General features: G+C 40.1%; 1 protein-coding gene across 25 annotated transcripts in view; it reads left to right on the top strand.

Moving 5' to 3' along the window:
- The window catches only part of LOC127979107 (microtubule-actin cross-linking factor 1), a 164005-nt gene that overhangs the window by 91704 nt on the left and 58421 nt on the right, over positions 1-13880 (top strand). For 21 of the 25 annotated variants that reach the window (XM_052584264.1, XM_052584279.1, XM_052584278.1 and 18 more), the window contains 12 exons: positions 81-247; positions 1707-1885; positions 1991-2129; positions 2515-2708; positions 2786-2945; positions 3030-3113; positions 3240-3347; positions 3458-3556; positions 3695-3814; positions 3948-4039; positions 4318-4453; positions 6200-13834. In XM_052584264.1, the coding sequence (XP_052440224.1) occupies positions 81-247; positions 1707-1885; positions 1991-2129; positions 2515-2708; positions 2786-2945; positions 3030-3113; positions 3240-3347; positions 3458-3556; positions 3695-3814; positions 3948-4039; positions 4318-4453; positions 6200-13834 (9113 nt within the window). The remainder of the gene's footprint in view (positions 1-80; positions 248-1706; positions 1886-1990; positions 2130-2514; positions 2709-2785; positions 2946-3029; positions 3114-3239; positions 3348-3457; positions 3557-3694; positions 3815-3947; positions 4040-4317; positions 4454-6199; positions 13835-13880) is intronic. The other 4 variants (XM_052584275.1, XM_052584276.1, XM_052584274.1 and 1 more) reach the window with 2 other exon arrangements.

The raw sequence follows: 13880 nt of genomic DNA, 5'->3' as shown, positions 1-13880 counted from the left end.
TAAGTTGTTATTGTGTGTATTAATTACTTATGAAAACATATGACATGGTGCTAATTTATTTTCTATGTTTTGTCTTTTAGTGGAGAAGGATGAGTTGGCGTCTCGCGCTTACCTCTCCGAGCTGCAGAGCATCAAGTCCCATCTGGAGGATGCAGAGAGCAGACTGATGCGTGGCATGCAGACTCCACACCCCAGCACAATATCAGGAGATGTGGCAGACAATGCAGTTCACATAGCAGAGCAAGAGGTGAGGAGTGATCAGCACAACTACTCCCTCTACTGGTCAATCCCCTCCATAACCAATCTGCATGACCGGTTTTAGCTGATGCACATTAATAAAGCAGTCCAGTGTATCTGCAATTATGGAAAATACTGTAAATTCTACAAAAATGATTTTAAAGTTTTAGTTAGCAATAACAACTTTGACCTCATTCATTGTTTTTACAAACACAGTACAATCACTTTCAGTCATTGAAATATGTCACACTAATATAAGTTCATAGTATATATATATTTCAGTCAATACGATATAATTCCAATATCGATATGAACACTATAAAAAAATCACAAAAACTGCCAAGAACACACACAAGAGACGTCTGTACATACATTACAAATTTATTTTCCAAGTCTATGACACCTCATAAAAAAACACATAATATTTTAGAAAAAAACAAAAACAGCACAGATAAATTAATGTTCACCTTTTATTTGTATTTAGCCTTTATACAAACAATGTGAAATCACTTCTTCAAAACATTCAGTGCTTTGAAAAATTTGAAATCTCTGTCAAATAATCTTCTCAGACTCACCTTATCAATATTAATATCTTTAACTTCAAACTATAGGCTAACATACACTACCAGTCAAACGTTTTTGAACTGTAACATTTTTAATGTTTCTAAAGAATTATCTTCTACTCACCAAGCCAGCATTTATTTGATCCTAAATTTAATTTATTCCTGTGATTTCAAAGATATATATTTTTGAGATGATTACTCCAGTCACATGATCCTTCAGAAATCATTCTAATGTGCTGATTTGCTGCTCAATAACAATGTATTATTATTTTTAAAACATCAGGTTTCTTTGATGAATAGAAAGTTCAGAATAACAGCATTTATCTGAAATAGAAATATTTTGTAACACTATAAATGTCTTTATCCTCACTTTTAATAAAGTTAAAGCATTTTTGCTAAGTAAAAGTATTAATTTCTATTAAAAAAAAAAGTATAAATCCCCCCCCCCCCCCCAAAAAAAAAGAAATCATACTGTCTCCAAGTATTATATATACATTTATGAATATAGATATATCGGAAATGTGTTTAAAAATCAAATCACCGTTATTGAAGAAAATTATATGGCGATAGATATTGATATTGAATTATTGTCCAGCCCTAATCATGACTAGTAGGCTGTTTATGAATGCACCTCTTGACTCCAGTTGAGTCATCAAAACTTTTGTAATTTTTTGCTAGAAGAGAAAGACTGGCTTAAATGTGCATATTGGTTTAATTTTCAGTCTTCTTTTTTATTTCATTCAAATTAATAGTTCATTTTGTCAGGTTTTAGGACTAGCTACATTACCGAATGGATATACCTCAAATCTAACAGACATGGACTAAAAGCTGCAAAAGACATTCAAATTTCAAGTAGTCTGAAAACAAAAGAAATGTAATAGGACCAATCTTTTAATGGTTTCCCAGAAGCTGCAGCAGGATCTGAAAGGTCTTCAGTCAGATTTGGGTGAAGTGTCCCGTCGCTGTGTGAGCTTCTTTGAGGAGAAGCCTTCCTCTTCCAGTGTGCCTGTCCTGCGCTCTGAGCTCAACCTGGCCGTAGAGCACATAGAGAAACTCAACTCCCTCTCCTCTGTTTATCTGCAAAAGTACGTACACAGTCATTTCTATTCATGTATTCTAATTAGTCATCAAGGCTTGTTTAGCCTTAGGGACAACCATTATTTGAGTGTCTGTTTCTCTGCATCTGCCAGATTGAAGACTGTTGATGTGTTGATGAGAAGCCTGCAGGCTGCAGAAAGTCAAGTGAAAAAGTATGAGAGTCGACTGAGTGAAGAGGATATTGTCCCCGCTGATACTGCTGCAATCCAGGCCTTGGGAGAGCAGTTAAATGTGAGACACGCAGACACTTCAGTACTGTTCTCTGAAGTCCCCTTATAATTTTTGCATCAGAAAATTTTTATTTTTTTATAGAAATATCAAGATTCTCTGTCATGTCGGTTTTACTATTTTGCAAATTGTCTGAGCATTACAGCCAAACTAATAGATAGTTCGTAGATAGGCCAAAGTGGGCAAAGAAACAAATCTTTGTCATTATTTTTGTCTTATTTATCAAAAAAAAATAAGAACAAAGACACAAATTACAACTACACATAATATATAAATAAAACAAATAGTGCTTTATTCACAGGCCCAATAGGTGTATTTAGCAGGGGCATTCAATAAACTGAATGAAAAAATAAAACACTAGCATACTCTGTATGTCACGCTATTGCAGAAATGGCATTCAGAGCTGGAGGAGCAGGATCACATATTCAACAGTCTGAGTTTAGAGGTCCAGCAGGCTAGAGAGGTCGGAAACCAGCTCAACCAGCTGCACCCTGACCGCAGCCCAGAACTGGACCGCTACCAGGAGAAAGCACAACAGCTCACAGAGAGGTGGAGCGGAGTGCGCAGGCAAATGGAGACACGGTGAGTTGTTTCAAAGTCAAACTACCGATATTTTCTGTAATATTCCAGATTATAACAGAAATCATAATGTCCTACAGGCGAGCAGATCTGGAGATGCTGGGTTCGGCGCTGCAGCAGTACAGAGAAGGCCACTCCTCTCTCATCCGCTGGATAGAGGAGACCACCGATAAACAGGAGAACACACAACCTGAGCAGACGGACAGCAGAGCTTTGTCAGAGCAGCTCGCACAGCAAACGGTAAGAGGCGACACTTATATTGATGAATACTTCCACGTGTTGTAAAACAGATGAGTGTTTGATTCAGTATCTGTTCTTCTGTAGGCATTGGTGGTTGAGATTGAACAGAACCAGGTCAAACTGGATGAATGCCAGACGTACTCTAAACAGTACTGCGCTGCTGTTAAGGTAAGCACTCTGTCAAAGTGACTAGTGTCGGCTACTGCTTACTGCTAGTCATTATGGAGAAATGGAAACACAAACACTTGCTACACAATTTTTTTTTTCTTTTCTTTCTTCTATGTTATGCACTAGGACTATGAACTCCAGCTTATGACGTTCCGAGCTTTTGTTGAATCAACCCAAAAGTCTCCTGTGAAAAGGAGGAGGATGCACTCTTCATCTGATGTCATTACACATGAGGTGCATGCAGAAAAACCTGGCTCATATCACATTCATTTGATATATTTATAAAATATTAGTTTGCATCTTGACTTCAGATGCTTTAATCTCGGTTTTCTACTGTGTCTTAGTTTATGGATTTACGCACGCGCTACACAGCTCTGGTTACACTGACAACACAACATGTCAAGTATATCAGTGATGCACTGCGGCGACTAGAGGAGGAAGAGGTATGTTATGGTTTTTTAAGCCTCCTACTTTAAGTATTTTTTAACCTACTGTACACAAGTATTTGCATAATAAGGACAACAATCAGATTTCATCATAAAATGTATGCTTAATGAAAATGTTTCCGCTTTGTGGTACAGAAAGAGGTGGAAGAGGAGAGGCAGGCACGAGTGGGCCAGGTCTCAGAGCTGCTCGGCTGGGTCAAGGGCCTACAGGAGCGTGCTGGCAGATCTGCCGAGCCATCACTTGCTGCACAGCAGGTACATTTCAAGTGTTATCTATTAGAATATTACCTATTTTTAAATGCTCAACAGACAGTAGTGTATCAGTCAACACCGAGTAGATTGGTTGTGTTAAGTGCATTTGAAAATACTGTATCTGTCTAACTTCTAGGCTATTAGTGAGCAGCTAGCAGCTAAAAAGGAGGAAGTTGCTGAAGCTATCAGGAGCACCCAAGTCTTCCTGATGTCAAAACAGGCCAGCAAGTGAGTTTGCACTATACAACCTTCATCAGCGGTTCTCAGACTCTCCATACCAAGTGCTGCCAAGTCAGATCACTCAATGTCAAAGCATTTATTCCAGGTCATTCTGCAACAACTAAAAAAAAGTATTAATATTTACAGTAACCCCGGGCCACTTGAGGTTGTTTTGTATACAATAGTTTAAGAGCAACTGCACTACATCCATGAAAATGTTAAATATGCATGCACTTACTTAAACACAAATGCATACATTGTTATTAATGAAGCACATTTATCTGTAGGCTGTCTCCTGAAGAGCGCGCGCAGGTGGTCTCCCAGCTGGATGAGCTGACGGCCACCTACACTCAATTGTGTGACAGTTCTGCCGCACAGTTGCAACAACTGGAGGAGCAGCTGGCCAAAGAGGAGAAGCGCAAGGTAGAGTTAGAGGAGCAAGAGAAAGTCAACAGTGGCAGAAGTGTTCAACTTTGCCAAAGCGTGCTTCAACAGCAAAAAGCCTGTCTTGAAATGCTTCTGAATTATATTGCTTTGAACAGCTTTCTTCGTTACGGTCAAGCATCGTCAGTGTGCTAGAGATTTGCTACAGCAGTGTGTATGCGTGAGCTACAGCGAGTGAATCATTTTTGTGTCTTTTTTTATGTTGCCTGTCACGTGTGGTTTAACATTCATCACCACGCTCATACATCTCACAGACATCGTCTTATTTAACAGTTATAAAAAATGTATAGCATGGTGTGAAAACTAAATCATTCCTATTTTCTACAATATGCCTAATATCATGTCATCAACATCATCCTTATTGTCATTATTAATCAAGCACATCTGCTTAAACGCAACTCATCGGCTCATTAGAGTAGAATAGTGTGACTTTTTTGCATCAGAAACTGCTTCTTTAGCCACTTTAGTGTCCATCAAAGCCCATTTGAGCTCATTTCATTTAAATAAGGCACATATAAACATATAAATGTAAAGGCATACTTGTCATTGCATTCATATTGTTTAGTTGCCACATTTGGTCACGAACATTGTGTAGAACTGTGCACCCATACATACATCAGCCATTATGTAGTGGTTACTGTGTGAAGAATGCTATGTTTGTGTTTGAATGGCTAAAAGGTAAAGATATAAACAAGATCGATTCATAAGAAAGCAATCGTTCAAATATTTTTCCTAGGGATATTGGTATAGACTGAGCGCAAAAAGCCAGCTATGCACCTCACTCTTTGAGCATGATGTGTCCAGATCACAGCTATGTTTGTTTGTGTGTTTGTATGTGTGATATTGTCTGTTTTGAGTCCATGTCTTTAATACTGTAATTCTTTGTGAAATTTAATGAGCATTTTGCTTCAAAATCACTAACAGCTGCACGGAGAAAATGTAAGACATCTCAGGACTGGGTGTGAGAATAAAATGTGTTAATAGGAACGCAGGACTATCCTTAGTTGACTAGTAACTTGAACTTGAATTGAATTGAACTAGTAATAAGAATTCATATATGCCAGCCAAGATCTTCACACATTCATAGGTAAGTCTAAAAACAAATATTTAGAAAAACTCAGTGTATGAAATTCAGTAATAGAGGTATGAAAATGTAGATAGTCAGTCCCGGGCAGCATATCAGGCAGCTGGAGTGTGGCATGCAGAACGCTAACATCCGGCTTCTCACCCTATCGCGCCTCAAACCGCCGAACCCTCGGCCTGTCAGTGTGTGTGCGTCTAAGGACCACCTCACACGGTAAGTAGTGCTTGCTTTCTCTTACCGTTGCTTTCTTTCTGACCTAGCAATATATTCTCAAGATCCCTTTTCCCTTTTCTTTGGCTTTTTTCTCTTTTCTTTGGTGTAAATTAAAAGTTCAACTTGTGCATTTTTGCTTTTTTTTCACATTGCAGTGCTGTGCTGCCAAATGTCTTTTGCATGTTCAAAATGTAATGTTTTTAATGATGAAACTTGATATCTGTGTTCTTTTGTGAATGAATAAATGCATGAATGTTAGTATCAAGATGATTGCTTTTTATGCTAATTTAATTTACTTCAGCTATGGTGGTGGGCAGTTTTCTCTTTCCCTCCAAAATTAAACTGTGAATAAAAATACACTGCAAATTCAAATAAGAAGCATTTTTAAAATGTATGATTTTATTTATTTATTTATTTTATTTCCATAGGGCCAAGAGATCATCGCTGGAGTAATTGACCTTGGCACCATGGAAACCTTTCCAGTTTTCCAGGCAGCACAGCATGGCCTCATAGATCAAGATACCTGCCTTGTACTGTTGGAGGCACAGGTCGTCATGGGTGGTCTATTCCAGCCTGACTCCCCTGATAAACTGTCATTAGATAAGAGTCTTTCCAGTGGTTTGATTGATCAACATACCTACCAATCACTGAAAGAGTTAGAGACTGCCCTTGGTCTTGTCAACACAGTAAAATTTGCAGAGGGTCAGGAATTACCTGTAGCCACTGCTGTGAAAGAAGGTGTCATAAAGGAGCTGATGGGGCTCCGTATACTTGAGCTGCAGATAAGCACTGGAAGCCTGAAGGCTGGTTCCAGTGGAGAAATAGTCAGCATGGATAATGCAAGGGAGAGGGGATTGTTATCCCCTGATCTTTGCCAAAAGCTACAATCCTGTCTTCACCGGCGAGAACTTATTGATCCAAACACAGCAGAAAAACTAAGTCTGGTTGACTTTCAAAAGCGATGTGTTCTCAACCAGGAGAAGGGTCTGCGTTTATTTCCAGTTAAACAGAAGCCAGGAGGAACTGTCTGCTTATGCTCTGGCAGAAAGGTGGGAATATTCCGAGCTGTTCAAGAGGGGCTTATCGATCGGCATGTCACAGTTCGACTTCTGGAGGCTCAGTTGTTTGCTGGGGGTATCTCAGACCCCCGCTCAGGACACAGATTGACTGTTAATGAGGCTGTCCTGCATGGCCTGATGGATCAGGACTTGGCCTGCACCCTCATGACACGACAGCTACAAACAGGAGGAATAATAGATCCTGTCAGTGGGGAGCGTCTAGAGTTGGATGAGGCCATAAAACGAGACCTTCTCTCTCCTCGCATAGCCTTGCATGTTCTGGAATCTCTCCAGGCCTTTACGGCAGTAATGTGGCCAGAATCAGGCGAGCTGCTTCCTGTAAGCGAGGCACTTCAGCAGGGTGTTGTCAGTAGAGAGCTTGCTGCAAAAGCCTTGAGAAAACGCCATTCTGTTGGTGCGGTATATCTGCCTGAGACTGGACAGGTGGTCCCTCTCCGTCAAGCTGAGAAGATACTTAAGCCACAGGCAGTGGAGATCCTAAAACACATCCAGGTTCCAGATGTCCTTCCCCATGTGTCTCCCTCAAGTTCCTCATACATAAAGCGATTAAGTTCTGGATCTGCGTATTCTTCATCACCCCTTGCCTCACATGCAGATATCAATTATGACTTTCCCATCATGGAGGAAAGCAGGTCAGAAGAGCAGGTTCAAAACCACCTTCTCAGTCAAGTGATGACACACAGCTACATTAATGCTCACTCAGGAGAACGCCTAGTCTTACTAGAACCAGAATTGGTAGAACTAATATGTAGAAATGTCAAAACTGCAAACGTTGCCAGACCAGTTAGAGTTATGCTGGACAGCAAAGCTATGAGTGGGATTGAAGAGGAAAAAAATGAAGAACTCAAAATTTCACAACATGAAATTGCCTGCAGGGACTCATATATGGAAGAGACTGTAGGAATGACAGGGGAAAAACTTGCACCCTTGATGATCACCAACAGAACCTTTAAAGAGCCTTTGCATAAAGTCGTTGTGCAAAAGAAGGTTCTATCATCAGAAGAGTATGAACAACACAAGATAAAAGATAAAATTGCTGGCAAGATAACTGATAAAGGAGAGGTAGTAGAAAGAACAGAAGATCTAGCACCATTGACGGAAACAAACATTACAGAGCTTTCAAATAAACAGATTCAACAAGAAGAGGTTTTGTCATCAAGAGACTATGTAGAACCCAAGATTAAAAAAGATGACACTGACAGCAGAAATACTGACATGGGTAGGACTATAGAAGGAGCAGGGGAAGAACTTGCATGCTTGACAGGCATTGTCCGAACTTCTATAGATCCTTTACATGCAGAGGTTTGGCAAGATACATTTCTATCATCAAGAGAATGTGAAGAACCCAAGATTAAAAAATATGAAATTGAGAGCAATAACACTAATGTGGGTGAAAGTATCAAACTGGCAGAGAAAGATTTTATAGTGCCTTCACATAAAGAGAACTTGCAGGAGAAAGTTCTGTCACCAGGAAGACATGAAAAACCCAAGCTTTTGAAAGGTAAAATTGCCTGGACAAACACTGACACAGGTGAGACAGTAGAAAGAGCAGAGGAAGATCTTGCACCCTTGACAGGCACAGAAGAATCTTTTATGGAGCCTTCACGTGCAGTTTGGCAAGAGAAAGTTCTGTCATCAGGAGAATGTGATGAATCTATAATTTTAAAGGGTAAAATTGCCTGGACAAACACTGATATAGGCGAGACAGTAGAAAGAGCAGAGGAAGATCTTGCCCCCTTGACAGGCACAGCTAGAGATTTGATAGTGCCATTACATAAAGAGAACTTACAAGAGAAAGTTCTATCATCAGGACAATATAAAGAACCCAAGATTAAAAAAGATAAAACCTCCAGCAAGGAGACTAACATAGTTGAGACAAAAGAAAGACCAGAGGAAGAAGCTGCAGCTTTAACAGGCTCAGAAATAACCTTTATAGAGCCTACATGTGAAGTTGTTTGGCAAGATAAAGTTCTGTCATCAGGAGAATATGAAGAACCCATTATTAAAGGTAAAATTGCCTACAAGATCACTGGTATGGGTGAGATGAGAGAAAGAGCAGAGGAAGATGTTGCTCCCTTGACAGATGCAGGCATTGCTTTTATAGAGCCATTAAATAAAGACAATTTACAAGAGAAAGTTCTTTCATCAGGACAACCCAAGATTAAAAAAGATGAAACCGTCAGCAAGAAGACTGTCATAGGTGAGACAAAAGAAAGACCAGAGGAAGATATTGCAGCTTTAACAGGCACAGAAATAACCTTTATAGAGCCTACACATGAAGCTGTTTGGCATGAGAAAGTTCTGTCATCAGGAAAATATGAAGAACCTATGATAATGAAAGGTAAAATTGCCTACAAGATTACTGGTATGGGTGAGATGATAGAAAAAGCAGAGGGAGATCTTTCACCCTTAACAGGCACAGAAGAATCTTTTATGGAGCCTTCACATGTAGTTCGTCAAGAGAAAGTTCTGTCATCAGGAGAATGTGATGAATCTGAAAATAAAAAAGATGAAATTGACAGGAAGAACACTGAAATGGGTGAGACTAAAGTAAGAGCAGAGGAAGATATTCCACTCTTGACAGTCTCAGAAAGAACCCTTAAGGAACCTTCACAAGAAGAGTACTGGCAAAAGAATGTTCTGTCATCGCTACAATATGAAGAACCCAAGATTAATATAAGTAAAATTGCCAGCAAGAAGACTGATATGGGTGAAACTGTAGAAAGGACAGAGGAGTATCTTGCACCCTCAACAGGGAAAAGCCTCAACTTAACAGTGCCTTTTCAAACAAGCTCAATCCTACCAAAGACTATATCAGATATTGGGGCACCCTCTCAAAATCTATTTATAGATTCAACATTAAATGAATCTAAAAATAAGCAAATACTTGACCTGGAACAGGTGGGGTATAATAGTGGGGTACCAGAACAAAAGGGCGAAATCAGTGCATGTACTTCAAATCAAGATACTGTAAATATAAGACAATATGATGAGCTAAATGTCAATCCAGATGAAGCCAAGACAGCAAAGCAGTCAGATGAACTGAAGAAAATCGTTGAACAAAAGGAAAATAAAATTATATTTGAACAACCTGGTAAAGATAAGAAATTATACCCTTCAGAAAATACTTTGTCAGTGGAACTAAGTACTGATGATGTGAAGCTTGAGAGTATGGCTTTGGAACTGCAACAAAGGGGTTTTGTAACTGTAGGTGGTCAAAAAGTCCTTCTGGATGAAGCTGTGGATCAGGGTTTGCTTCCAGGGCACACTGCTATTAAGCTTATGGAAAAAGCTGGTCTCTTTGGTGGTTTTCTGGATATTAATGCCTGTAAGTCACTTAGTGTTGAGGATGTGATGCAAGAAGGCATGTTGGATGAGGACCTGATGGCCAGTGTGCTCCATTCAGAAAAGATTTTAGCCGGTGTGATTGATGTGGAGCATGGGCGGTACTGTTCAATAAAGGATGCTGCTGAGGCAGGCCTGTTGGACTCCGATACGGCTGCTCATCTCCTTGAAGCCCAGGTTGTGTCAGGGGGAATAGTTGACCTACGAAGAGACAAGAAGTTATCAGTTACCCTTGCAGCCAACCTTGGACTGATTGAAGAGGGTAGAAAGGAGAAGCTTCTTGCACTGGAAAAGTCATGCCGGGGAAAATGTTCAGATACAAATGCTGTGCAAACCAAGTTGGCACTACAGTTACAAATGAAAGGAGTGGTGGACCCAAAATCCAAAAAGCCTGTCCCTCTGGAACAAGCCCTTCAAACTGGGTTAATTGGACAGGATGAGGCTCAGACGATTCTATGCCAGCAGGTTGCAGAAGGTGGCATTGTGCATCCTGGCTCTGGAGTTCGCCTTGCTGTTGTTGATGCTCTGCAACTGGGTCTCATAGATCACACAGTTGCTGCAAAGTTAATGGAACTTGAAAAGGCATTCAAAGGCCAAGAACAAAGTAGTATAGATCATAATACTTCACTTATTCAGGCTTCTACGGGTTCTATTTATGATGATGCATCAAAAAGCAGGATTACTCTGAGTGAGGCTGTTTCTAAGGGCCTCATAGGTGAAGAAACAGCAAATAAAGCTATGGACTCATCCAATGTGAAAAGTGGATTGTTGGATCCTCATAAAGCTTGTATTGTGTCCTACTCTGAGCTGATAAACCAGGGTAAAATTGACATTGAGAAACGACAGAGATTCCTTGAAGTGAGACCTTTCAGGGGAGTTGTGCATAAACAAACTGATGAAATGATGACCCTACCACAGGCAATTAAGGCAGGCCAAATAGATCCCATACCAGCAGTGAGAGTATTGCAGAGTCAAGCAGATACAGGGGGTATCATTAACATATACAGTGGAGAGCGTTTGGCTCTTCCAGAGGCTATAAATAAAGGCCTAGTTGACAAAGACATGGCTAAATGTATTGCTAAAAATCAACTCTCAAAGGGGGGGTTGCTCAATCCAGCAAGTGGACAAAAGGTCTCCAGCATTACTGAGGCGATTGAATATGGGCTTATTTCTACTGAAATGGCTGCAGAACTTCAACACAGTATGGGCCTTGTTGATGTGTGTGAGAAGAAAAGTTTTAAAATATCAGCTTCCTCAATGACAGAAACTTCTAGTTCTTTTGTTCCTGAGATGATATCGGAGCGTGTCAGTCCTAATGAAATGTCACTTGAGAAAGGTCTGTTGAGTATACCATCACCACCATCATCATATCGTACAGAGGCTGAAATAAAAGATGCAGATCTTCAGAAAAAAGAGGAACGTGAATCTTTTGACATCTGTCATGATTTAGAAAGTATGGAACAATTTGTTGATGCCGTGACGCAGGACAGCAATGATACATCATTGAAGGTTCTGACAGAATTTACCTTGAAAGCTGAAAAAAGACTTCAGCAGGCCATTAAAGAAATAAAGCCCACAGAAAGAGAACATTTCGTATCTCAGCCAATCCAAAGCCCTGATCGACATGAAGAGATGTCTGATTTCAAATATCAAAAGGTGGAAGATAAGAACTCAACAACTTTACTTGACCACACCCCAGGGACGGAAATCAAGAGACAGAGAGTCAGTGTATCTGCAGTTACTACTGCCATTTTATCAGAAAGCAGTGATAACAGCAAAGAGAAAGTCCCATCTACCGAGCAAACAATAGGAGAGACAGGGATCCAAAGGCAGACAGTAAGTAAATCTGCAATCTCTGAAGTCAGTTTATCAGATGCTAATGATGCCTTGCAAAAAAAGGAACAAACCCCATTTATAGAGCAAATAGAGGGGCATAGTTTCAAGTGTGAAGCAGATCAGTCTGTGTCCAAACCAGAGAAAATCAAGGACAGCCAAGAGACTGGATTAGATCCTAATGCTTCTACAACCACAAGGTCAGTTAAAGTATCAGGAAAGAAGAAAGGCAGAGGAAAAAGTGACAAGCAAGCTAAAATGGAAAGTGATGTAAAGCTACAAGTTTCAGAAACCTCAGCCAGAATTTCACCTATAGAAAAAGCAGAGGTTGATGGACAAAGTGGCTTTACCACTAAACAAAAGCGTATTATGAAAGACGACAAAGAAAAGGTGGTTGAAGTACAGCAATCAGAAACAACCCATGAAAGTGGTAGCACTGCACCTTTGACAGGGAGTGATAAGACTGTGCAAGGCAAAGATTTGGAAATGGGGGTGGATAGAACTGCTAAAGAAACGGAGACCCCCAAATGTGAGTCTGATCATGAAACCAATGAAAAACAAAAAGAGAAGACACACAGTGTCACGACTTGCATGGCAAAAACAGACCAGAGTCAGGAAGCTGTTGTGGTCTCTAAGGACCTTGGCACTGAGGTATCAGAAAAGAAGAGAAAGAAGAAAAGCAAAAGTAAAAAATTTAAGCAAGTGTGTGTTGTTGAAACAGAAGGTGTAGAGAAAAGAGATGATGAGACTGAGCAAGAGCAAAAGACAGCAATCCATGAGGTTCAACCTCAAAGCAATCAATCAGATGAGAAAGAAAGTATGAAGAAACTTGAGAAAGCCAGTCAGGCAATGGCACAGAAGGAAATACTTTTAATGAAAGCTAAGGAAAGCATTCTTAGGAAGGTGTTTGAGCGAGGAGTGAGTGAAAAACAAGCTGCTGAAGAATTAGAAGCGATGCGTCAAGTAGCCAGTATTGGAGAATACCACATTACCACCCAAGAAGAAACTGTTGTAGAGAAGACAAGCACTAAGCCTCCTCAAAGTAAGAAGAAAGACAACAAACCACACCAGACGAGGCAAGAAATGAATGAAAGTGTTGAAAAGTCAGTGCCAAACATTGCAGAGAATCCTTTAGCTGGGTCTGATATTGATCCATACTTCTCAGCTAAAGCACAGCTTCAAAACCCAGAAGAAGATGGGCATGACAATCTTACAAACACAGGATTAAGTGGAGATGATATGAATCAGAATATTCCATGTATGAAAACATCTGATGACATTGTGGACATAAACCAGAAAGAACTGGCTCTAATCCAGAATTTAGAAGGGGAAACCAAAGAAAAAACAGCAGAAGAACACGGCATTGAACAGTTATATACAGATGAAAAGGTGATAGACCCTGAAGTGACTGAAGTGACCTTGCCATCAAGCACTGCAGTGACTGACAGCCATGAAATTGCTAAATCAGTACCCCTCAAATGTGTCTTCGACGTCCCAGTGAAGAAGGACTCCAAAGCACTTCAATCAAGTGAAGTGTGTACTCCTTTACAAAATACCAAAACAGCAGTGAAAGAGGCAAGCAGTGAAGTTCATCAAGAAAGAATCGGGGAGACCCCTTTCAGTGATTATGAGACCACAGATGCAGCTTCAATCCAAAAATGTAAAGTTTCTGGTCTACCCCTTATGGAGGTGATCTCAGAGTCTGATACCAAACAGAAAGAACAGGTGGAAGAATATGCAGAGGCTTTAGTGGAAAGGCAGCCTGGAGCAATTCAAATAAGCAAAGACAATACAAGAGTTAGCAAGGTAAACAGTAGTTCTGAAGAACTTTCTTGAGGTTTTTCTATATTGT

Source organism: Carassius gibelio, chromosome B19 (genome assembly GCF_023724105.1).
Source record: "Carassius gibelio isolate Cgi1373 ecotype wild population from Czech Republic chromosome B19, carGib1.2-hapl.c, whole genome shotgun sequence".
Lineage (NCBI taxonomy): Eukaryota > Metazoa > Chordata > Actinopteri > Cypriniformes > Cyprinidae > Carassius > Carassius gibelio.
This window is presented reverse-complemented; position numbering and strand designations above follow the sequence as displayed.